Consider the following 26,197-nt stretch of genomic DNA (forward strand, 5'->3'; position numbering starts at 1 on the left):
GCGAGAGCATGAGTCCTGGTGTGGTGTTATAGAACAAGCACTTGGCGATGATGGAGTCCTAGTGTAGGGCTGTGGGATAAAGCATGAACTACAAAATCAGTTTGAACTGCCAGTCGCTCCTCAGAAACCCTATGTAGGATCACTATATGGCAAACTCACTTTCCTTTTCAGTCTACATTTGTACCCTCAATATTTTCTATTTTAAATTTTTGCTGTCACCTCTGTCGTTGTTGTTGTTAAGTGCTGTCAAGTTGATTCCAACTCATGGCAACTTTATATAGGGTTTCTAAGGAGCAGCTGGTAAGTTTGAATTACCAACCTTGTGGTTCAAACTAACTTTGTGATTCAATGCTTTATTCCACAGCGCTATACCAGAACTCAGTCACTGCTATTGTGCTGTTTGTTGTTAAGTGCCATCAAGTCAGTTCCAACCCATAGCGCCCTTGTATAGGGTTGCCAAGGAGTGACTGGTGAGCTTGAACCACCTGTAATTTCTTTCTTACATTCAAAAACTTACCACCTACCTTCTCAGCATTTCAGCTTAGAATACCTTTTAAAACTAAGATTCAATTCCACATTCTGACCTTTGTGCTTTTTTGTCAGTAGAGCCCTTATTCTACTAATTCTTTACATTCAGAAGTTGAAAATATCCTTCACTAGATTCACACATTTTCAACAGTCTTCACTGGAATTCTTTGTCCATTCTAATCCATTTTCCATACTGTCACCTAAGTAATCACTCAAACATAGGATCATGTTATAGAGTTTAGTGGGGTAAAACCCAATTCTTGAGTATTTTCTACAAAGCCTCCATGTTATGATGGGTACTTGTGCCTCCAGTTTCATCTCCTGCTGTATATTCCCTACACTCAACCACACTATACCACCACACTTACTTTGTCCTGAATTCTCTGCTCATTTATTCAGACATTTTCTAAAACCCCACTAAATACCAGACATTATGCTAGGCTCTAGGGCAATAAATATAAGGGGTAGTCTTCCTTAAGAAGGAAATAAATATGTAAGTAAATGTCATAATGTGATTCATGTGGCAAGAATACAAAGTGGTCTTTTTCTCATTAAGGCACTTAAGGTAAACAACACAGCAAATGACACTTGAGTCAAGTCTTGATGGATGAGTTGGAATTTTTTATATGGCCACAAAAACATATTCCAGGTAGAGTGCCACATGTACAAAGGCATGGAAATGTGAAATTGAACCCCTTAATAACTCAAAATGCCCAGACCACAAGATTAAAGGTGGCAATAAAAAAGATACAAAGATGGAAAGGTGAGGTCAGATGATGAAAGGACCTTCTATGTATCAAAAGATTGTGAAATTTTTCCTAGAATAGTGTAATCATAATTATTTAAGCAAGAATCATTGATGGATGCTAAAACTCATGTATAAAATTTTGAAGACAAATTATAGAAGACCAAACTTCGTCTCTCATACTTCGGACATACTGTCTGGAGGGACTGGTTGCTGGAGAAGGATATCATGTTTGGTAAAGTGGAGGGTCAGAGAAAAAGAGGAAGAACTCCAGCAAGATGGATTGGGCAATTGGCAGCATCAATGGGCTCAAGTGTGACAACAATTGTGAGGTTGGCCCAGGACCAGGCAGTGTTTTGTTCTGTTGTACATAGGGTTGCTATGAGTCGTTACTGACTCGATGGCACCTAACAACAACAACAATTCTTAAATAGCCCTCCACATGGTATTTATTAATTAAAATGAGAAAAATAGTAACAACAATGGACAAATCTGGTAGACACCTCCTTTACCGAATGATCAAAATTACAAGAGTGAGTCACAAATTATCTGCACTCGAGTTATATTAAAACACCCATCTATGTCCACGGCTGATGACAACATTGAGTGTGCACATAAAATAATTCTGTTGATTAGATGAGTGACAGTGGATTCTGTTGCAAATCTTCTGCAAATCAGCCAAGGCTCTGCCTATGAAATAATCCATGAGACATTTGGGTTTCAAAAAGTATGTGCAAGATGGGTACTGAAACAACTCACAGAAGATCATAAACAGAAGCATGTGGACATCTGCAAACAAAATTTGCACCGATACCCAAAGGAAGGTAAAAGTGTCTTTTAAAATATCATTACTGGTGACAAGACATGATTCATCAGTACAAGCCTGAGAGTAAATGGCGGAGTATGGAATAAAAACATCCTCACTCTCCGACCAAATATACTTCAGAAGTCAACCATCAGCTGGAAAACTGGTGCTTACAGTTTTCTTGGATTCTCAAGAGCCAGTACTGAACACTATCAGGAAAAAGGTTAAACAATCAACAGTGCTCATTACAGTGAGATGCTTACTGAAGACTGAACCCTAAATTTGGGATTAAACACAGTAGACTGCTATCCAAGGGTATTGTGATCTTGCATGATAAAGCACATCCACACACCTCTGAGAACACTGTTGACACTCTGCAAAAACTTCATTTTGAGGTATTAAAGTATACTTCCTATGGGCCTGATCTTGTTCCATAGGACTTTCATTTGATTGGTCTCCTGAAAGCAGCCCTTAGAGGATGAAAATTCATCTTATGAAGAGGTGAAGACAGTGGTACATCATGGCTTGCAGCTCAGACTAAAACATTTTTTAGTAAGGGAATATGAAAGCTTGTTGACATATGAACAAAGTATATTGAAAAGCATGGAGATTATGTCAAGAAATTATTTATTTGTCTTTTTAAAAAGTTGATTAAAGTAAATTCTACAGCCAGAGCGCAGATAATTTTTGACTCACCCTTTTAATATCAGTGTAATGGGACAAATCAACAACATGAGACTCCCCACATCACAGCATCACTCCTGTGATATCCTACCAAAATGCATAACCTGAATCTAATCATAAAAAAATACAGATTAGTCTACAAAATTACCGGTCTGTATTCTTTGAAATCTCAATATCAAAAAAAGATGAAAAAAGAGACTAAATACACACCACATCTGTATGCAGTTCATAATCCTAGATGTATTTAGTCAGTCAGTTATAAATGACATTTTGCGATAATTGACAAAATCTGAAGGAAATCTTTCATTAAATGATAACTGTTGGTAAGTGCCATCAAGTCCGTTCTGACTCATAGTAACTCTTTATAGGGTTCCAAAGGATATACTGGTGGGTTTCAACCACCAACCCTGCAGCTAGCAATCCAGTGTTAGCCTGAAGGACCCTAGATAATATTATTTATCAATATTTAATTTTCTGATGTTTGTATATATACTGGTTACATAAGAGAGTTTGCATTACTAAGGAAGTATACACTAAGGTATTTAGGGATTAAGGCCATCACATATGCCCACGATTTATTCTCAAATGTTTTTGAAAATCATATCTATAGAAGAGGAATAAAATAAAAGTGGTAAAATACATTTAAGTAATCTGGGAGAAGAGTATATTGAAATTCATATTATTACTGTAACTTTTCTGTAAATCTAAAATAATATCAGCACACCTAAAATAAAACCATTTTCTTCTAAATTAATATAGGTAATAATGGAGGTAAAAAGACCAATTATAATCATCTACTGTGGTAATAGAGAAAAGGGATGCAGCAGCGAAAGATACAAGTGGTAGAATTTAAAGACTGGTAGGATAATATATTACATTCTTCCATCACTTCTAGCTTTTGGTAGATGATGAAACTAGTAACCAAACACAATAGATATGCTTAGATATGGACAGCCTTCTATATCTGCCTGAGCACTCACCCTCTTAACTTCCCTTTATCTTTTATAACTTGGCTCAAATGTGACATCCTTTCAGAAGTCCTCCCTTACTCTGCACCATTTTCTCCCTCCCTGGACTGAATTAGTCATTGTGTCTTCCTAGATTTTGACATAGTATCATTTGCATTTATACCATAATGTATCAAAATAGATGATTTATTTTTCCCAAGCACAGACCTCCTTGAGAGCTGAAACAGTGGTTTTTGTGTTGCTAAGTGTCATCAAGTCGGTTCAGATTTATAGCAACTCTGTATAAGGTTTCCAAGGAATGACTGGTGGATTTGAACCACCAGCCTTGTGGTTAGCAGTCCAGTGCTTATCCTGCAGTGCTACTGCAAGACTCCAGAAACAGTGGTAGTATTTATGAATTCATGGCACCTTTCATAGTACATGGCATATAGGAGGTGTTCATCAAATGTTTAACAGAAACCAGTGAGTTATCAAGTGCCTGTACTATTTTTTTTAAGCTTTTATTATGAATTGAGTGATAGTTTACATGACAGAATGTCAGTTTTGCACTCAACCAATCGTATTTTGTTTCATTGCAATGATTACAATCCCTTCCATGCACCATCAGTTAAAGTACTTGCCTCTCTTCCCTCCTTTTTTTCCTTTTTTTTTTAATGTACACAAAAACATGCAGGAATATATCATCATTCAAAGTAGCCAAAGGGCGTATTTTGAAAGTCGGACTCCTGCCCACCATTACACAGCCTTTCCTTAGAGCGGTCATCTGCTCTATCTCTCCATGCCATTAACCTCTGTCTCCGTCTTTGTCTGTACTGTTTTTTATCCTAATGTTTTGGACGTGCCTCTTTCTTTCTAGGCCTTAAAGTCTCATACCCTGTTCAAATAGTTTTGTGACCATTATTTTTGCTTCTAATCTTTTGTTCTTCTGTAGTAGCCTGTGCATGGATACTAGATAACAAAACTTTAGTATTATGGAATGCCTGTGTATAAGCCATCAATACTATCCCAGTATCTAAAGATTAAGTCCAAATTCAGCAGTAAGGACTTGAGGCCTTGAAACTTTTAGTGTGGTGTAAACTCTCCAAATATACCATGTTTATGTCAGATCTTACTTGTCTGCTTGCCTAACTTTGTTCATTAAGTATTTGAGTACTTATTCAAGACATTTTAAAGGAAATTTATTAAGTATGATATATGCTCATTATCTGTGTATTCAGTTTTAGAGCCCACGTTTTCCTACTACTTAATTTCATCATAATGGAAAATCATCTTTGGGGCGCACTCATCCAGGCTCATATTTAAGTAAATACTTTCATTTAGGACAAAATGAGTAATATAATGCAGCTTAGAACAGTGTCTGACTCATAGTAAAGCCTCAGTAAATGTCTAAATTGAATTAATACTATTTTAATTTTTAATGGTAGAAATCAAAATTTAAGATTATAACAAAAAGAATTTTGAATTTGTTTTTAAGCTCTTGGAACCTTGTTTTTTTTTTTTTTTTCTTTATATAGTTCAATTGTTAACTTTACTTGCTTGTTAACTGGAACTTTACTTGCAATTATTTGTAGTTCTACAATGCCCATTTTGAAGCAAAGTCAAGATAAATTTAAGAATATATTACACATGTTTTCAAAACTTTCTTTTATACTCTCTTTATAGGTTATATGTAAAGTCAGATGTGCCACTGAACTTGACAAACACAAGTAAGTTTCACAAGTAGCAAGATGTAGAAATTTTTCACAGTGGACATCTAAAAATAGAGAGGAATGATAGGTTAGAGATCCTTAACAATTTTGTTTAAAAAATCATATAGATTGAATCAAAGAAAGTGTGTTGAGTAAGCCACAGTTCAGTTCTGCTTCTTAGTCATGCTACGGCCAAATACCACTTGTTTTTCTGCTCTGCTTCTCCCTTGCTTCATAGGACCTACAATTGCTAAGTTAGACTATGCTATTTGTGGACAGAATGTATACTATGTTGTTAAGTGCCCTCAAGTTTGTTCTGACCTATCACAACCCTGAATAGGATTTCCAAGGAGCGGCTGATGAGCTTGAACCACCAGCCTTGAGGTTCACACGAACACTGCAGTCCAATGCACTAACCCACAGTGCCACACCAGGACTCCGAATGTATAGTATAGTCCCAGAAAATAAGTAATTTTTCAGTACTAATTAACCTCTAAAATGAGACTGCTGAGCTGGGGAGTCAGGAGACTTGATTTTCAGACTCAAATCCCATATTAAGTAGCTTGTTGCTTTTGCAGCTCATTGACCCTCCCTTGGCTTTGATTGTCTAAAAGTACTCTAGTTCCTGGAAATTTTCGATAATTTTAAGATCCTTTTCAGACATCAAACTATGTAATTATTGGTTTCACTATTTAGACCTATAGGCTATTAAGATCTAAACTTTTCAAACTAAATCATTCTGCTTTGCCTGTTCATTTAACAAAGTTTGTTAGTAACAGATTATTTAGTTATTTTTACCTTAAGCTTCTTGTGTGAACTGTTTCCAAACGCAGATAGTTCTTTATGATTCACACTATTGAAAGTGATTCCAAATAGAAGATATTACAAAGTCAAGTAAATTTCTGGACTGTATGTATTTAATTTGGTTATGAAAATATTTGAGCTGGCATTATTTCATACAGATAGCTATTACCACTACTTGATTAAAATACCACATCTTGCCTGAAGAGTTTTTATGAGGTGGTCTAATTTTCCTTCGGTCCTTGGTGGTACAAATGGTTAAGCACTTAACTTCTAACCAAAAATATTGAGGTTCAAATCTATCCCAAGTCACCTTGGAAGACAGGCCTAGGAATCTGCTTCTGAAAGGTCACAGTATTGAAAACCCTATGGAGCAGTTCTACTCTGCACACATGGGGTCAGCCTGATCTGGAAATAACTCAATGGCAAATAACAACAACAGTTTTCCTTACGTGAAATAGTTAAGCATGTCCTTTTCAGAGTTATTCTGTATGTATTATAAATATACAACTTTATAAAATGAGGAGCTTGAAACTCGGCATGCCTTGTTCCTATAGTTTTTAGTCAAGTATGAAGACAGTGTTTACTATAGATAATAAAAAACTCATAAAATTGGACATTGTTTCAACCATTTTCCTTAATTTTTAATATTAAATGATCAATTTAAATTTAGATAAAGTAAATTAATGTTTCAGGCAAATTATAAAAGCCTGGTAATTCTTAGGCTGAAAAGGTCAATAAAAACATGCTTAATATCCAAGGCACAATGATTGATCTCAATTTGCTCAGCACAACAGTGGAAAAATAGTCAGGAATAGGAAGAAGAAATGAGAAGAACTGTTTTTTTCCTTTTGCCATGAGACCAAAAGAGCTTGATGATGCTTAAGCTACACCATTACTGAGCATTTTGATAAAAAATTCTATAGACGATTCCTGATCAAAAGGGGAGAAAGCAGAACAGAATTTCAAATACTCATGAATCCATGAATCCGAGACTTTCAAGAGAATGGAGGCTAGAGGAAACCCTGAAACTATTATCCTGGGAAAATCCTTAAACCTTGAACAAAAAATTTCCTTTAAAACCAAACAATAGTTTAGCTTAACTGTAAAAAAAAAAAAAAAAAAAATCTTTCTTATATACACACGAAGGAACATTGAATAACATTAAAGATTAACAATGACTCTAAAAAAAAAAAAAAAAAAATCTTTCTTGAGAATTGCAATCTTTTAAAATATATATTATATAGGATCAAATTGACAACAGCAACTTGAAAGATTAGCTAGGAACCTTAGGGGGGGCAGTGGATGGAATGTTAATGGGGGAGGATTAATGCAGAAAAGGAAGGTGGGAATGAGTACACAACTCAGAAACTGTCGTCAGAGTCGCTGAATCATACATGTACAAACTTAAATTGCTATGTGTTTTGCTATGTCTTAGCAACAAAAAAATAAACACATTTTTTCATTTTTTACATGTGAAAGTATTTATTGTTAAAAAAATAGATATATATATATTTGTTGTTGTTGCTAAGTGCCATCAAGTCGGTTCCAACTTACAATGACCCTTATAGAGTTCCCAAGGAGTGGCTCATAGGTTTGTAGCGCCACACCAGGACTTCTAAAAATATTTAATAGGTTTAAAAATATAATGTATAAAAATTGCTTGAAATAGTATTAAGTGGTCCTATGTTATTCTTCCTAGCAAAAACAACATAATTTAAGTCCATATGAGATTACTTCTGAACTAATGTCATTTTAAAAATAATTGATACTAATTTCATAACAGCAAAGAAAGTCCAAATAACTCTGAATCATTGAATTTGCATTTAATGAAATTATAAATAATGTAGATGGAAGGAATTGCATCGTAAATATCAAACTGTTGAATTGGTGTATGTTTTGCTTCTTACAGTCACAACAATAAAACACTTTTTTACATTTTAAAATAGCTAATAGGTATAAAAATGAAAGATTCAACATTGCTTGAAATGGGGTTAAGTAGTCTTAGTTATTCTTCCTAGTAAAAACAGCTGAATTCAAACCCACATGAGATTATTTCTGAACTAATACCATTTTTAAAATAGTTTGGATATTAATTTTATAATATTAGAGATAGTCCAAGTAACTCTAAATCATTATTGAATTTGTATTTAATAAAACTATAAATATTGCAGACTGGAGGAATTAGATCTAAAATAAGAAATTCAAATTTTGATTTAATTGACCATTAGTTTTGAAAACATCTAACAAATTTATATTTTTCCTTTCAGAATTCTACTGCATTTGGGCTTTATATTGGCAAGCCTTCTCTTTTTAGTGGTGAACTTGACTTGTGCAATGCTAGTCCATGGAGATGTTCCAGAAAATCAGTTGAAATGGACTGTGTTTGTTCGAGCACTCATTAACGATAGCCTGTTTATTCTTTGTGCCATCTCTTTAGTTAGTTATATATGCAAAGTTACAAAAATGTCATCAGCAAATGTCTACCTCGAATCAAAGGTAAGTATTTTTCTTAAATTTGCACTCTTCCCACTCAACCTGCACTTCTCTATATCACTTTAATTTTGTTATTGTAATAATTCTCCTTTTGGATTCAGACTCAAATTTGGAGTATTCTGATTTTTCTTCTTTCCTGATACCAACTTCTGTGAACTTTCTCATGTAAAGTTTTTCCTTATTCATTGTTTTCTCCATTTGAACAACTTGACAAAAAAAAGAGTAACTTAATGAACATAATTTTCTGTATCTGCCATGTACCAGGTACTGTTATAGCTGTTTTTCACACTACCACACAATAATTCCATGAGGTGGTCTGTGCCAGTCTTTAAAAAAAATAATAATTCCAGTAGGCAGAGACATTGTGACCTTATACAAGGGGACTTTATAAGTTTATGGAAAATTTGAATTAGATGATAATGAAATGTTCCACAAACATTTTGAATCCCCTCATATAATCTAATCCTTGTCTATTCTAACTTCATCTCCTGCTTCTCACCTCTTTACTCTTCCAACCACATGAATTTTTCTTTTCCATTTTCTTATGGTAAAACATCATACCAAATTTATTCCAGTTATATAGCCTTTGTAAATGTTCTTTCCTATGCCTTGTTGCACTTTCTGTAGCTGTTCATATTGATGGCTTTTTTGTATTCAGGTCTCAGTTTGTATGTAATTTTTTCAAAGCTGCCTGCTTTAACAATCCAAGTATGGCTATCCCCCAATTCCAGTTACCATGTTTATCACCCTCTTTGAATTGCATGTCTCAGTAGCCATAATTGGTTATTTGGGTGTACATTTACTTTCTCCTTCTCCCTCATAAAATAGTTCCTTTGTCTATCTTGTTCATGCTTCTATCCCCTTAGTCTAAAATAATACCTGGCATATATAGAAGGTGTCAAATAAATATCTTTCCATGCTAGCAATACATTCTTTGCTAGAGCCACTTTAGTCTAGTAGCCAAATGAGTATCTAACAACTGGGTTGTGTCAAAAGTAAATTGAATCCCTAAACATGCCCAACTTCACGTAGTTGAACCAGGATTCTGATCACAGGTCTGATCACAGCTCTCTGCTAGTGTCTACTATTATTTATAATTACACATTGATTTCATTTACGTGATCCTATTTTTAACCATTTAGGATATACATTTTAGTTGTAATATGGGTATACATATTTGTATGCTTATTCATGGCATTATTTCAAATATTTTCTTACTAAGTTTTTGCCATGATATTCTCCAAAAGAATAAACTATAATAAATGTATTTGTTTCCTCTACTCCACCCATATTTGAATTCAAGTTTTGTTTCTTTTGGTTATTTTAATTCATGAGCCTTAAACCTTTTAATTTAAATTTATTTAACTGATATAGATTTCCATGTAGATATTTACTATCCACATTTCTATAGGTATAAACTACTTCTCAACAATTTCTAGAACAGAATCTGGGTATTTATATATTTAGCATATTTTTGTTTATAAAATATATGACCTTGGTTGAAAAAAACCAGCATTCATAACTTATGTGTGTTTAGTTAAGAATTTTAATCTTATTAAATATTTCTTAGCAACTATTGATATTGCTATAATTTTGGGTTTTCTATGTATTCTACAAAGACAGTAAGTTATTTGACTTGATTTCCTAGGGTTCTTGGGATAGATCCTATTATGTCATTTCTTTAATGTTTTTGGTCTTGATTGCTATAATTTTACTTAAAATTCTGTTAAGCCTAGAAATTAGTCAATCTTTTTTTTTTTTTGGTGTCCTTTTCCCTTACCAGGTTTAGAATATAAACATATTTATCTTACAAACTGGATGTCTAACTATAAGCAGTACAAAGTAGTCAGAACACAACCTGTAGAGTGAGGTTGTCTACATTTAACTCAGAGCTCTGCCATTTACTGGCTGTACAGCTTTGATACTTTAGCTTCTCTGTCTATCTTTAAACTAGAGATAAGTATAGTGACTGTCTCTATAGTAGTGCTGCAAGATAGAATGATCATGTATGGAAAGCAATAGCATGCTGCCTTACTCTAAAAAAAAATTAATGTTAGTTTGACATAGTTTGTACAATAGACATGTTCTGACTTAGAAATCTTAAATTAATTTTGCTATTATCCCCTAGGCAGAAAGCTGTTCTTTGATAAATTTTCCTGCTTTGTTTTGGTTTTCCCTATGATTTGCCTGTTCATATACTTCTTTTATTCTAATCATATAATTTTAATGCATTCTTATAATTTTAAAGGCAGTTATCTATATTAACTTTATTATAAAACTATTTTTTATTATTTCAAAGGTAACTTGGTAATTTGAAAGAATGTGATTTAGTATTTTTTTAAATAATATCAGCAATGACATCTAACTGTATTTGGAACTTAATGTAAATATAACTTTACACCCAGCTTTCTCCTTTATACTGTTGTCAGGTCCCCCATCAAGATGATTCTGACTCATATAACAAACCTATATACAACAGAATGAAACACTGCCCTGTACATCATTTTCACAATAATCGCTCTGTTTAAGCACATTGATGCAACTACTATGTCAATCCATCTCACTGAGACGACATCCTTTTTTCTGACCCTCCACTTTACCAAGCGTGATATTCTTCTGAAGGAACTTAACTCTCCTGATAACGTGTCTAAAGTACCAAGTCTCACCATCCTAGCTTCTAACAAGCTTTCTGGCTGTATTTCCTCCAAGTCAGATTTTTTCATTCTTCTGGAAGTCAGTGTATATTAAGTATCCTTCATCAGTATCATAATTCAAAGGCATCAATTTTTCTTCAGTCTTCCTCATTCATTACCCAGTTTTCACATGCATATGAGGCAATTGAAAATACCATGGCTTGAGTCAGACACACCTTAGTCCTCAAAGTGACATCTTTGCTTTTTAACATTTTACAGTGTTTTCCTGAATTCTTCCTAAGTTTTTTTTGTGTTCTCCTTGCTTTCCTAGATCTTTTATCCATCCTTTGAAGGTACCTAATTATCATTCTTTTGAATTCCTTTTCAGTTAATTCCATTACCTTTTCTTCCTCAGAAACGTTTTCTAGCTCTGCAGCTTGGTCACTTGTTTGAGCCATTCTCTCTTGTTTCTGTGTGTAAGCTAAAATTGCCTGTTGTCTCCAGGACATTGTGGGCTTTTTGTATTTGTAAAAACATGCAGTGCAGTTGTTGGACCCAGGGGGCAGAAATCTCTGGGGGACTCCTGCAACTCAAGAGCTCATGAGGTAGTTGTGAAAGATATGTGACAGCAGAGTTCCCAGCCCTAGTGGAGTTCCTCATTGTTATCTATGTTCAGGGCACTTAGTCCAGTCCAGAAGTAGTTCGTGGGAGCCCTTGATGGAGCTGGTTTCAGTGTCTAGTAGGATCACAGGGAAGCTGAGGACAGCATGACTGATTAAATGCTGGTTTAGTAGCTCTTTGGGTTTTGTAGGTCTGTAGTCAAGCCTACCTGAATCCAGGCACCAAAATAGCACACCAAAGTGGTACAGCCAGCCCTCTTCTCACACTGACTGGGTTCTGAACCAAGTGACTCTGAACACCCAGATATCTACACTGGGGGTAGATGAGGGTATGTGCTGGCCACACTTTCGTCACCATAGGGCATGGAGAAAAAGAAGAAATGCACCTTTCTATCACCTCCATGCATCTGCTCTGCCAGGTCTGCCAAAACTGCTCACAGGATGATCAAGCCAGGTCTGGTCAGTTGTTTACCAGTCAGTCTCCATCTCTCACTGTCCCTCCCAGGTCTCTCCTCCCAACAAACACTCCATCCACCTCATTGCTATTTCTTCTGAAGTGCAGGTTTCCAGAATTTTCATCAATATCTGTTTTATTGGGTATCGCATAGCTTTGTTGTGGAGGGTCCGTGTAGTGCTTCTGCCTAGTCAGCCAACTTGCCAGAAGTTCCTTCTTTATAATACTTTTTAAAAGTCTGTTACAACAGATTTTCCCAATGCAATACATTGTTTTATTTTTTGACTGCTGGTTCCAAAGGTGTTGGTTGTAGAGCCAAGTAAAATGCAGTGCTTTGCAACTTCTATGTTTTCTCTGTCATGTTGTTTCATATTGGTCCAGTTGTGACGATTTTTAAATTCTTTATGATGAGGTGTAATCCATACTGAAGGCTGTAACTTTTTATCTTCATCATAAGTGCTTCAAGTCCTCTTCACTTTGAGCAAGCTCGGTTGTGTCATTTATGTATGTTGTTTCTGTTAAGTACCATCGGGTCGGTTCCAACTTACAGTGATCCTGTATAGGGTGTCTGAGGATCTTTTTTTTTTTTTTTTTAATCTTTGTGGGAGCAGAAAGTCTTATCTTTCTCCCATAGGGCAGCTGGTGGGCTTGAACTTCCAAGCTTGTTGTTCACAGTCCAATGCTTATTGTATGCTTATCCACCATACTCCCCCATCTGCATATTGTAGGAATTATATCATGCTATGAAAAGCTCTTAAGTCTGTATATTATCCCATCATATAAATATATGCAAAAATTTAATTCTTGCCTTACTGAATGACCTTTAGTGACTTTTTAAAACAATCTCAGCCTCTGTATAGTTTATTTTCTTCAAAATTATTTTGGTAAACAGAGTTGGGGATTTTATTATTTACATATAGACTTGTATATCCCAGTCTTAGTTCACATAACACGTAAGTATCTTTTCTTTTTTTATTAATCTCTTTCATTGTTTACTTTTAAATTTACTTTTTCTTTTTTTTAAGCAACTGGAACAGCCCTCATTTGGTTCTCTTTCTAAGTAACAACAACTACTTTTCCTATATTTTTGTTGTTGTTAAAGTGCCATCAAGTCTGACTCATAGCGACCCTGTATAGGGTTTCCAAGGAGCTGTTGATGGGTTTGAACCACCAACCTCTAGTTAGCAGTCCAGTGCTTATTCTATCACCCTACACTAGGATTCTTTTTCTATATTGGATGTTGTCAATTAGAATAATTTATTTCTGATCTTTTATTTTCAACCTTCTTATACCTTTAAAGGAGTCCGAGTGTGGTGCTGAGGAGTCCTGATGTGACACTGTGGGTTAATGTGCTGGACTACAAAGTCAGTGTGAACCACAAGGTCATCTCAATGGCACTGAACAACAACAGTGTGGCGTTGTAGAATAAGCACTGTACTGTTAACCACAAAGTGAGCAGTTCAAACCTACCAGCCACTCCTTGGAAACCCTGTAAAGGATCACTATGAGACAGAATTGACCCCATGGCACTTAACAACAACAAGGATAAGCTCTGGACTGCTAACTGCAAGGTTAGTTGTTCAAACCCACCAGCTGCTCCTTGGGAACCCTATACAGAGTTACTTTGAGTCAGAATTGCCTCCACAGCACTTAACAACAATAGCAGTATATTTAAAGGTGTTATTTTGTTTCATGTCTCTATTGTTATATGGTGTTGTTGAGAGCCATCAAGTCAGTTTCGACCCATACCAACCTATAGGGCTTCTGAGGAGTGGTGGGTGAGCTTGAACCACCAACCTTGTGATTCAAACTGACCTTGCAGTCCAGTGCATTAACCCCCAGCGCCACACCAGGACTTCGTATTTTTACAAAGATATTCATTATTTGTAAACTTAGACAGTTCCAGTGGCAGCATCGCTGGGCTCTCACATAGCAGCAGTTGTGAGAATGGTGCGGGGCCAGGCAGTGTTTCATTCTGTTTTACATAAGGTCACTGTGGGTTGGAACCAACTCGACGGCACCTAACAACAAAACTAATATAGGGATTTAGAGCAGTATGTTTTCTTAAGCAAGTCTGTGGCTGCTTTTCATAACCTTTGATCTGTTGAAGCAACATTCCTTGTTAATCAACAAATATTTTTTTTTTTTCTGGATTTCAGTCTTGTCTCAAGCATTTCATATTTATACATCAGTGTGAATGAGATTATACCTCTATTCATAGGTCTTTCTTCAATTTACTTTGAAGAATAGGCTAAAATTCAGTCATCTATCCTGTTTAGGTCCTCTGACTTCCATAAGAAGTTATCAGTTTTACTTTCCACTTACCAGTCCATGCATATGAACCTGGCTTACAAATCAGTGTAGAAAGTCTGTACTCCACACTCCTGTCAGGAAAAATAAAGTCTTTCAATTAAAAAGTCTGATTACCAGAAAGAGTAACTGAGAATGCACCATTTGTCAATCTACCTAACTTTTTATATTTTATCCTTGTTCAGTCCATCATTATGTACTAACACTGCATTGTACCTGAACTAGAATTGTCTTCACCAACCTACACTTTGACATCATGCTTTGACCTTCATCAAGAAATGTTTGTTTTTAAAAGTTTATCTTAAAGTTGCTATTTTGTAATATTGCTGAGTGTATTGGCTATACACTTCATAAAATTTATTTCTCAGATTCACTAGCAGGGAAAATAAATGTTGATTAAGTTCTCTTTTTCCTCTGGCTATTGTGTTGTTCAGAGCCAGTTATATGACTCACCTTTGTCAATCATAGATGACTTATGTTAAGTTCTTTGGGTTCTCATGCTATCTTTAGTTTCATCTCACTTTCTTACCTTTCCCCCACTCACTGTGCATATACATAACTGTCACTGATTCAAATGCTCTTTTGCAATGAGAATCGTATAAATAAAAATGGGTTTAAACTTGTACTTTCAGATACGCTTTCTTTTTCAGGTATGTAAATTTTTTCAATTAATTTGGAAAGACCTCAGTGAGGCACAGTGTATTCTAGTGATTAAGGTTGGAAACCTGGGATCAAAGAGATATGGATGTAAATCTCAGCTTTGCTCATGATTGGACAAGTAATTTAGCATCATAATCTTCACTCTCCTGATCTATAAAATGGAAATAATGACAATATTGATCTTATGGGTCGTTATGAGAATAGTAGTAATAACTAGCTTATAAGAAGGTTATAATAATTAAGTAAAAGTGCATATAAAATACTTATAATAGCGCCAGGTATTTATAAAGTACTTATAAATAATAACTATTATGATCTTAATGTGTGCCAAGGGATGGTAACCTAGCTTCAGTTCGTTTTTGAATATTCAAAACAATTGTTGGCAAAATGTTTGTGCACATTTACTTAGGGAGGATTCCTATGTGTTTAAAAAGGAATGAGTCATTGAAGAATAGGATTTCCTTTTGAATATTTAATCGTATTTTCTTTTCATATAATATAAGCTTATTTATGCAGAGTCTTGGTGTGGTGCTATAGGATAAGTACTGTACAGCTAACCACAAGATTGGTGGTTCAAATCCATTAGTTGTGCCTTGGGAACTCTGTCTAGGGAAGCTACAAGTCTGAATCCACTCAACAATACTTAACAGCAACAGAACCCTATTTATGTCCTTCCACTCTTGATTAATAAGGACTGAAGTTACTATAAATTTTATTAGCTAATGTTTAGTTTTTCTTAGAAATTTTTGAAACAGATATTGTAATTTTATTATGACATTTTAAATTATGGTGGGGTTTTTTGGGGGTTTTTTGTATGACACCTACTGTATTTTTTACTATACGTTTCATTTTATTTACACAAGCATGATAGACTTAATTCTAACTTTTAACTGTATGTCTGTTGCTAACATTTCAAGTGTGTCTATTACCTTGGACAAAATAATCTGGAGCTTGTTTTTAATTGTTAGTGAGCTCCCCCTTTTAATAGGGTAGCTCAACAGTTTATATATATTGACAAGATTGAGTGTTAATATTAGTGACATTAGTGCTTTTCTCCCATTGAGCTTTTTTTTTTTCTCATTGCTGTATTTCTGGTTTGCCAAAATTTGCATATTTAATTTTATTCACATAGTATTTAAACTGTACCATAGCTTTTAACATAAGGTCAGCAGTTTGAAACTACCAGCTGTTCTGCGGGAGAAAGATGAGGCATTCTGCTCCCGTAAAGATTTACAGCCTCGGAAACCCTGTACAGGGTTGCTATGGGTCGGAACCGACTCCATGGCACATAACAACAACATAGCTTTTAACCTAAAATACATGCTAATGAAACTATTTTTATTCTAATAGTTCTTTCCATTTCTGAAAGAAATAAGTATATTTAAAATATATAGATGACATTCTTTTTAAAGGACAAAACATCACCGAAAGGTTCAAACCCAATGGTAGATGCTTAGTCCCTGTAATAGCAAATTAGGATTTTTTTGTATGGAAAACCATTCCAAGGCAGGCTGGGAATAATAGTTAGGATTTTATGCTTCCATCTCTAGCTAGCACATGCACAATTTCATATCTGGATAAGCTTGTAACAGGAATACTTATCTGGTATTCAAGATCAGATTGTCTGCTAGCCAAGTCTATTGTTCATAAATTATGTATGCTAACAATCCTTCCTGAATTCTCTTACTATCTTTGTAAACCTTTCTGTCCCATGTTCACAAAAGTCTTGATCTTACATCTTTTATTATTCAAATACAAACTGTATTTCTGGTCTTCCATACAGGGCAACTAACCCTATAAAACTAAAGCAATGATTATGATAACTGAGCCCATAATTAAAGAAATAAGTTAAAATACTATGGTACCATTATTCTAATTAGAACTTAATCAGGATTTGGGCAGGAGGAGGATGTATAAATGGAAGTAGTATCATCACTCTAATAGATGTGATTTCCACCTTCCCATTTTTCTGCTATAATTTCTCTCATGAGTTCCTAGGACTTACTTTATCTATCCTAAGCTGTAGAGTACCTTTAGTTTACTATCTTAGTACCCCATTTCTTATGCCCAGATTTATTTCCTATTCCACTGTTGAGCCAACCTATTACCCACTTGTCCTGCTTGAAAATTCCTCTTGACTACTTTCAATTTATATTTTTGATCTATTCCTGAAAGCCAGTACCTACCCCCATCATAACCAGAAGATCCACCCAGTAAAAGCTACCAATTACCTAATGTTAGCCTTAATATCTTGGAACTGTTTATTAAACTGTTGAGTCCTTATGATTATAAAAATAAATGTGTATATTTACTAATTGAGATGATTTTGTTTTCTTATTTTTAATGTTTAGTGTGGCATTATCATTTCAGAATGGGAATACCACTTTTTAGATGGTTTGAGAAAAAATATGTGTATAGAGTTCTGCTTTAGGTAATGGCTGAATAGATCCTATTGGAGCAGCCTTCCACAGAGAGCAGTGAAAAGTTCTAGACAAAATATAAAAAGCACTGAAGGCATTGGAGAGCAACAACCTAGAAGAAATGACATTGAGTGAGTTTCCTGTTTTTTATAACTTTTAGCCTGAGAGAAGGCCCTATCCATGAGGCAGCCAAAAGTTGGAGAGAAATTCACTGTTTTACTGACTTATAGAACAAGAAGACAGACCACTACAGATTCAGGGTCACCACTACAGATGAAAAATGAGTGGAAAATCTCAAGAACAGAGCCAGATAATGAAAGCCCTAAATTCTGGTTATGAATTCTGACAAATTTTTATCTGATTCTTGAACTACAAATGTGCAGGACCCACTCCAAGTAGCACTATTAAGGAAGCATATGTTGCCCATGCAGAAGAAACAGAGAATGGGATTGCAGTCCAGCCAAGTTATAGTTGGCTAAAATTAAAAGGACAATATTTTCCAGAAAACTATAATAGAATCCAGAATCTCTAAAATACATTGTTCACAATGTCCTGAACACAATCCAGATGTCCTAGGTATATGAAGAAACAGGAAAAGGAACTAATACTCAAGAGCAAAAGTCAAAAAGTCTTCAATGGAGGCAAATCTCCCTAAAACTCAACACATTGTCATCAAGTTAATTCTAACTCATAGCGACCCTGTATAGGGTTTCCAAGACTTTAAATCTTTCGGGAGCAGACAGCCTCCTCTTTCTCCTGCAGAACAACTGATGGGTTTGAACCACCAACATTTATCCCACAGTTCCACCAGGGATCCTCTAAATCTCCTTGTTATTGTTGTTAAGTGCTTTTGAGTTGTTTTCAACTCATTTGTTATTGTTGTTAGGTGCCATCGAGTCTGTACCGACCCATAGCGACCTTATGCACAGCAGAACGAAACACTGCCCGATCCTGGGCCAACCACATTACTGTTGCCACGCTTGAGTCCATCGATGCTGCCACTTGGCCAATCCATCCCATTGGGGGTCTTCTTCTTTTTCTCTGACCCTCCACCTTACCAAACATGATATCCTTCTCCAACGACTGGTCCCTCCTGAGAATATGTCCGAAGTATGAGAGACGAAGTTTGTCTATCCTGGCCTCCAAGGAGTATTCTGGCTGTACATCTTCCAAAATGGATCTATTGGTTCTTTTGGCAGCCCATGGCACTTTCACTATTCTCCTCCAACACCATAACTCAACAGCATTAATTCTTCTATGGTCTTCTTTATTCAGTGTCCAGCTTTCGCATGCATATGAGGTTATTGAAAATACCATGGCTTGGGTCATGCACACCTTAGTCCTCAAGCTGACATCTTTGCTTTTCAACACTTTAAAAAGGTCTTGTGCAGCAGATTTGCCTAATGCAACTCATAGTGATTCTGTATAGAGTTTCTGAGACTTTAAATCTTTGTGAGAGCAGAAAGCCTTATCTTATTCCTGTAGCTCTGCTGGTGGACTCAAACCACCAACCCTGTAGTTTGCAGTTCAGTGCTTATCATTCAGAGACTTAGATGGCCTATATATTGGCTTTATCAGATATAGATTTTGTAATAGGCTTAAAAATATAAAGAAACCCCCCAAAACTGAGACTCGGTGGAAATGCACGCTTGGATTGGTAAACACACGCATCACCGTTAGGGAGAAATGGGGTAAAGGCAGCAATGAAGCGGCAAGCTAAGCCTCACAATATTCAGAGGGCTTCTGTGGACCCAGTTGGGGACCTGGTTGGCAAGCAGTGCAAGGAGACCCGAGGACTCCTGGGCCCAGAGTCAGTGACGTGGCCACGGAGAACTCAAGTGGAGAATGGAGCTGCCGGCTGATGGGAAGAGAGGGCATGTGCACGAGAACACCCACACTTGCAGATGACACCCATATGACCCGGACTGGATGACTGGATGATCAGAGCTCAAAGCTGATGAACTTAACCTATGCATACAAATGCAGTGACACAAAAGAGGCAACAAATCCTTACATCAAGAAACATTCCCACCCCCTCCACACACAGAGTAGACAGAGAGGGGCAACTTGGACATTGGATACCCAAATGGGGAAGGAGAGACTACAAAGGCAAGAAATAACTGGCTTACAAGCTTTCAAGAGGGAACATAGAGCTAGGGGGCATGGAGGAAGGCAGAATCACCAGTGAACTACTATCCAATTTGTCTAGGTGGAGCTGATGAAATGAAATACAGATGGGTTACGTGCGATACTGTAGTGAATAATGGTTATCAAGACGGATTGTGAGGGTTGGAAATGCAAGGGTAGATGTTTTGTCGCAAGGAAGAGAGCAATTATTTCTCCAATCTAGGAGTGGAGGTCTCTGGGACCCCAACGGATAAGAGCCGAGAACAGGACCCCACCCAGAGAACCAGGGATGCCTGAACTGGAGACAGAGATAATGACATGGAAGGATGAAGTGGCTGGGGACTTTGGATCCAGTGAGGGAAAGGAACTGTGGGCCGAATACTGAGGGGGACGGGGGAAGTATAGAGCACGGGCTTCTAGGATATGCCCTTTGGTCGGAAGACGATGCATGGAGGGGATTGGAACCATGGCAATGTAATTATATACGATGGAATGAATATGGAACTGAGGTTCTCTCATGTAAACTATCATATAACTCACAATAAAACATTAAAACACACACACACACATATATATATATATATATATAAATACACTTGGATAAGAGATTATATGGGAGATTTCATAAGAAATAGAAACTCTTTTTAAAGAACCACATGGAAAGCTACAGTTATCTACAATTTTTAATTCACCAATTGGAATTAATGGCAGAGTGAAGATGAAAGAAGAGTCACTGAATTTTTAAAAATCAGAGATTATTCTGTCTGAAGAATAGAGTCAGGGAAGAAAAGATAATAGTAAAATGAATACAGCCTCAAGACTTAGTTATATATATAATTGCAGTCCCCAAAGGAAAAGAAGACTAAAATGATGTTGGAAAAATATCTGAAGAAATAATGACCTAAAATTTCCAAATTTGGCAAAAATATTAATTTAGCTTTAAGAAGCTAGTAAAACAACCAGGGTAAATAAATAAATCTCACTTAGGTTTGTTATAGTCAAAGTACTTAAAACTGAGAATAAAATCTGGAGAGAAAATGACACACTACATAGGAGGACAACAATTCAAATGATCACTTATCATGAATAATGGAAGCCAAAAACCATGGAAAAAATACCTTCAAAATCTATATTTAGTGGAAATCTATATCCACTGAAAATATTATTTAATAATGATGGTGAAATAAAAACATTTTCAGATAAAAGAAAACTAAGACGGTTACTTGCCAGCAACCCTGCATTATTAGAAGTGCTAAGAAAATTCTCCGGATTAAAGGAAAATAAAACCAGCTTGAAGTTTCTGCTCTTCAGGAAGAAATTACAGTATCTCAGAAATAGTAAATATGTTGCTGTTTAATTTCTTTAAAATACAGATGACTGTGCAAAGTAAAAAATTAAAACATAAGATTTACTTATGTAGATGTGATATATAATTGTGTGTGTGTTTATATAACATATATAGCTAGAATGCTCCTTAGAAGCCAGGATGGTGAAACTTCATCTCTCATACATCAAACATGATATCAGGAGGGACCAGTCCCTAAGAATGACACCATGTTTAATGAAGTGGAGGGTCATCAAAAAAAGAGAAGACCCCAATGAAATGGATTGGCACAGAGGCAGCAGCAATGGGCTCAAGCGTGATAACAATTGTTAGGATGGTGCAGGACAGAGCAGTGTATCGTTCTGTTGTGTATAAGGTCACTATGAATTGGAACCAACTCTACAGGACCTTATAACAACAATACGTGTAAAATGTACAACAACTGTGGGGTCCTGGTGTGGCACTGTAGGATAAGCACTGGACTGCTAACAGTAAAATGAGTGGTTCAAACCCATAAGTCACTTCTTGGAAACCCTGTACAGTGTCGCTATAAGTTGAAACTGACTCAACGGCACAACAACAAACATTACAACTATAAAATAAGGATAGAGATAAGTGGACCTATTCAGTTGTAGAATTCTTAAACTTTTACAATATGTTGTGTGATATTAACTATTAGTATGTGAAATAAGTGCAATATAAGGTTAAGTAATGGAGTCCTGGTGTGGTGCTGTAGGATAAGCACTGAATTGCTAACCGCAAGGTTGGTGGTTCAAACTCACAAGCTATTCCTCAGAAATTCTGAGCCAGAGAAAACTTGAAGCCACATAACAACAACAAACTGCTGTGGTTTTCAGAGATTCTTGTCTCAAGATCCCAATATACCCCAGAAAATTATTGATGACCACAGAGAACTTTTGTTTATATGGATTGTTGTTTTTGTTAAGTGCCGTTGAGTTGGTTCCGACCCATAGCAACCCTGTATAGGGTTTCCAAGGAGCAGCTGGTGAGCTTGAACCACCGACTTTGCAGTTCAAACAGCTTTGCAGTCTGAAGCATTAACCCACAGCACCACGCCTATAATATATACCACAGTATAAACTGAGAAACTCCAAAGCTATTAATCAATTAATTCATTTAAAATAATAAACATGCTACATCTTAATGTAAATAACAGGTTTTATTAATAATTTTTTTTTAATCAGCAAGAATTAGTCATTGGTATATATCATGCAAATCACTTTAATGTTTGACTGGATAGAAGAAATCTAGAATCTCTACCTGATCCTGCAATCACTGTTTAGTTTAAAGTATATAAAGAAAATTCATCCTCACCTATGTAAGTTCATAATTAGAAAAATGGAGAATTTTAATAGCCTTTTCAGATAATTGTGAATATTCATCTTTAATACTAAATCAAAACTCAGACGTGGAGGTTTCTTAAAGGTTAGTTGCCATATGGAATCTAAAACCCTGTCGATGAACTTTTGTACTCTTTATTGGTCTGTCTTGCACTTTGATTTGGTAACATCATGTATTAGTCATTTAGAAAATAGTAGTTCACAGAGTTATGCATATCTTCAAAAGGTTTACATAGTTCATTAGATTGTATCCAGAAATCACATTTGTTAATATCACCACTGATCTCATCAAAAAATGTTTTTTCATTTTTGGATTGCTGTCAATGTTACGAGCACATGGTCGCTCCATATAATAAGCAATGGAATTCAAACCAGTCCAAGTTCTGAGCCTTTCTGCTCCCGCAGAGATTAAAGCCTCAGAACCACTATATAATAGGTCGCTACGAGTCAGAACCGACTCAACAGCACTTAGCAACATCAATTTTACAGTAGTAGATTTAAGTTTTCAAAAGTTCTAAAGTTCACTTGAAAACTTAACATGTCATCATTGCCAATACATACTGCCAGATGTTTCCTATAGAGTGACACACTTATTTTGTTTATTTTGGGGGTAGAGGACTGGATACCCAATAACCAAGTCTGAATAATCATAGTTTGTATGGCATGCGTTCTTCTCAAAAGTGGTCTTTCTATTAAAAACATGGCTAGTTCAGTGCATAAGTCAAACAGTCACCTAAGTGTTTTTCCTCAAGACAACCATTGTATTTTATTCCCTATGTAGCAGAATTGTTTTCAGTGCACGTCACATTTCATAATACTGAATATTAAATAGACATGTCCTCTAAGGTTAAGAATCAATATTTTCACTGCTACATCAAGGATTCTCTTAAATGAAACCAACTTTATTTTTTAACTGAGAGTGCAGAGTTGTGAAGAATACAATCATTCCTAGTACAGTTCGATGCCATTGCCTTGATGTGATGGTCTTGCAGTTTTACATACCACTGTCTTATATACCATTAGTGAAAATGTCAGAGTGATTGGCTTCATGATAAACAACAACAAAAACATGATTCAGCTCTTTGAATATATCTGTGCCTCTTGTGTTTCTTGCCAGGCATTGACATACAAGAATATCTTCTTTGATAATAATACGTTGGTACTGATGCCAAATAGATATTAGTAAAAATAGCAAGTCCTACTATGTCTGTGTTGTTGAGTCGGTTCCGACCCATAGTGACCCTGCACAAGGTTTCCGAGGCTGTAAATCTTTATGGGAGCAGAAAGCCTCATCTTTCTCCCGCAGAACAGCTGGTAGTTTCGAACTGTCAACCTTGTGGTTCACAGCCCGATTCGTAATCACTACGCTACCAAAGCTCATTTATTTGTAAGGCAAAAATGCAAGACTGTAGACAAGATATTTTCAGTTTTTTTATGTTTTCAGTCAGATTTAAATAAATGAATTTTGTGTTATTGGAAAATGATAATGCCATGATTTCTTTTACTGACTTTCCATCCAGCAAAGATACTCAGCAGTACAATTGTATAAGGCTGTACTATCCTCTCTGCTATTGTGTGTGCTTTTTCAATCAATGCAGTATAATAATTTATCCAGTAAGACACTTGAGTGGCTTATTCACTTTTAATTTGAAAGTTATACCAAATAATTTTTGATGTTCAAAGTACCGACTACCTTATATTTAAAATTTCAATTTGTTTTCCTTTTAGTTCTTTGTTTGGTCTCAAATGATGCTGCAGTTGAATCGGCACAATACTATAAAAACAAAACACAGTGTGAAAAATTATTAATATTTCTAAAGCCTATTCTGGTACGTAGTGATTACAAATCGGGCTGTGAACCACACAAGGTCAGCAGTTCAAAACCACCAGCTGTTCTGCAGGAGAAAGATGAGACATTCTGCTCCCGTAAAGATTTACAGGCTCGGAAACCCTGTACAGGGTCGCTTTGAGTTGGAACTGACTCCACAGCACACAGCCACCACCATTATAAAATACAGTTGAAGCCTGTCAGCCCACTTAGTAGGAGAATGATACGGCTTTCTGCTCCCACAAAGATTTTTCAAAAAGCCTCAGAAACTCTTTGCAGGTTCACTGTGAGTCTAAACTGACTTGAAGGCACTTAACAACAACAACAAATGATAACTCTCATTTTTAATATATATTTTATATACCTTTTTACCCAGTTTCTTTTATGTGGATTCCTCACTTCCTTGAGACAGAAAACTCCAACTAACACTGTAATATTTTTCAGTATCTTTAGAAGCAAGGAAAATAAGTATTGAGAAAGAATATTTCAGATTCTCTTTTTTAAACCATGATTTATTATTAAATATAAAAAACCTCATTTTAGGATATAATATTAAATTCAAAAATAAGTTTATATAAGATATAGAAAAGTTTTTAGAACACATTCTTAAATACTGCAAAACAAGTCTACAAAGTGTACTTATTCTTGTATTTCCACACAGGTGCAAAGAAATTTTAAGGATTCCAGAATAACAGTTTATTGGATGATACAGGGGTTTCAGCATATAAAGCAAGTATAACCAAAAAAAACCTAGCAAGAATCTAAAAGTTCAGAAAACAAACTGAATTAATCTTTGAAATGCACATATTTATACCCTAACTCTGTTGTTAGTTACTTTTTAGTTTGCGCCAACTCCTGGCTGTCTTGAGTCCTGATGTGGCACTGTACGATAAGTACTAGACTGGTAACCACAAGGTAGGCAGTTCAAATCCACCAGAATCTCTCAGAAACCCTATACAGGGTTCCTTTGGGCCAGAACCTACTTAACAGCACTAAACAACAACATCTACCTTAATGTATAGCAAAGTTAAACATTGTCCAGTCTTGAGCTATCTTCATCATTCTTGGTATGTTTGAGTACTGCGGACTGCCAAAGAAATGAACAAATCAGTCTTAGAAGAAATAAGGCCAGAATGTTCCTTAGAAGGGAGAATGGTGAGACTTTGACTTGTTTACTATGACATATCATCAGGAAAGACCAATTGCCAGAAAAAGAGCTCATATCTGGTAAAATAGAGGACCAAAAAAACCCTAACTCTAATGCCAAAAGAATCCTAATAAACACAGGAAGTGATAACATCACATCACGCTGCCTCTGGAAAATTCTGTACACTCAAAGAATCAGAATGAAAAAGCAAATGATGCTTTTTTTAATTGCTTTGATTTTGAAAGGGTCATAGGATATATAGAGACCCTGGACCACACTTTTAAGAATCGTTGCCCTAGAATAATACAGAAAAGTATATACCAAAAAAAACCCCAAATGGGTAAATATAAATGGAATTCTAAAAATTAATCAATTAACCCTAAAGAAAGCAGAAAATGATGAATAGAAGAATAGAAAACAGCAGGAAAACATAATAGAGATTAAACAAAAAATAAATGGTAAAATATAAAACCCAAATCCAAACATAACCAATTATATCAAATGTTAATAGACATTCAGGTCAATAGACTGTTTTGTTGTTGTTGTTGTTATTGTTGTTAGGTGCCATAGAGTCAGTACCAACTCATAGTGACCCTAT

The 26,197-nt window shown here is 35.6% G+C and overlaps 1 protein-coding gene across 1 annotated transcript in view; it reads left to right on the forward strand.

Moving 5' to 3' along the window:
- The window catches only part of GPR137C (G protein-coupled receptor 137C), an 87,535-nt gene that overhangs the window by 41,820 nt on the left and 19,518 nt on the right, over window positions 1–26,197 (forward strand). Inside the window, exons 2-3 of the mRNA XM_006872356.1 lie at window positions 5,393–5,436; window positions 8,490–8,718. Of these exons, the coding sequence (XP_006872418.1) occupies window positions 5,393–5,436; window positions 8,490–8,718 (273 nt within the window). The remainder of the gene's footprint in view (window positions 1–5,392; window positions 5,437–8,489; window positions 8,719–26,197) is intronic.

The sequence above is a fragment of the Chrysochloris asiatica genome, unplaced genomic scaffold, assembly GCF_000296735.1.
Source record: "Chrysochloris asiatica unplaced genomic scaffold, ChrAsi1.0 scaffold00194, whole genome shotgun sequence".
Lineage (NCBI taxonomy): Eukaryota > Metazoa > Chordata > Mammalia > Afrosoricida > Chrysochloridae > Chrysochloris > Chrysochloris asiatica.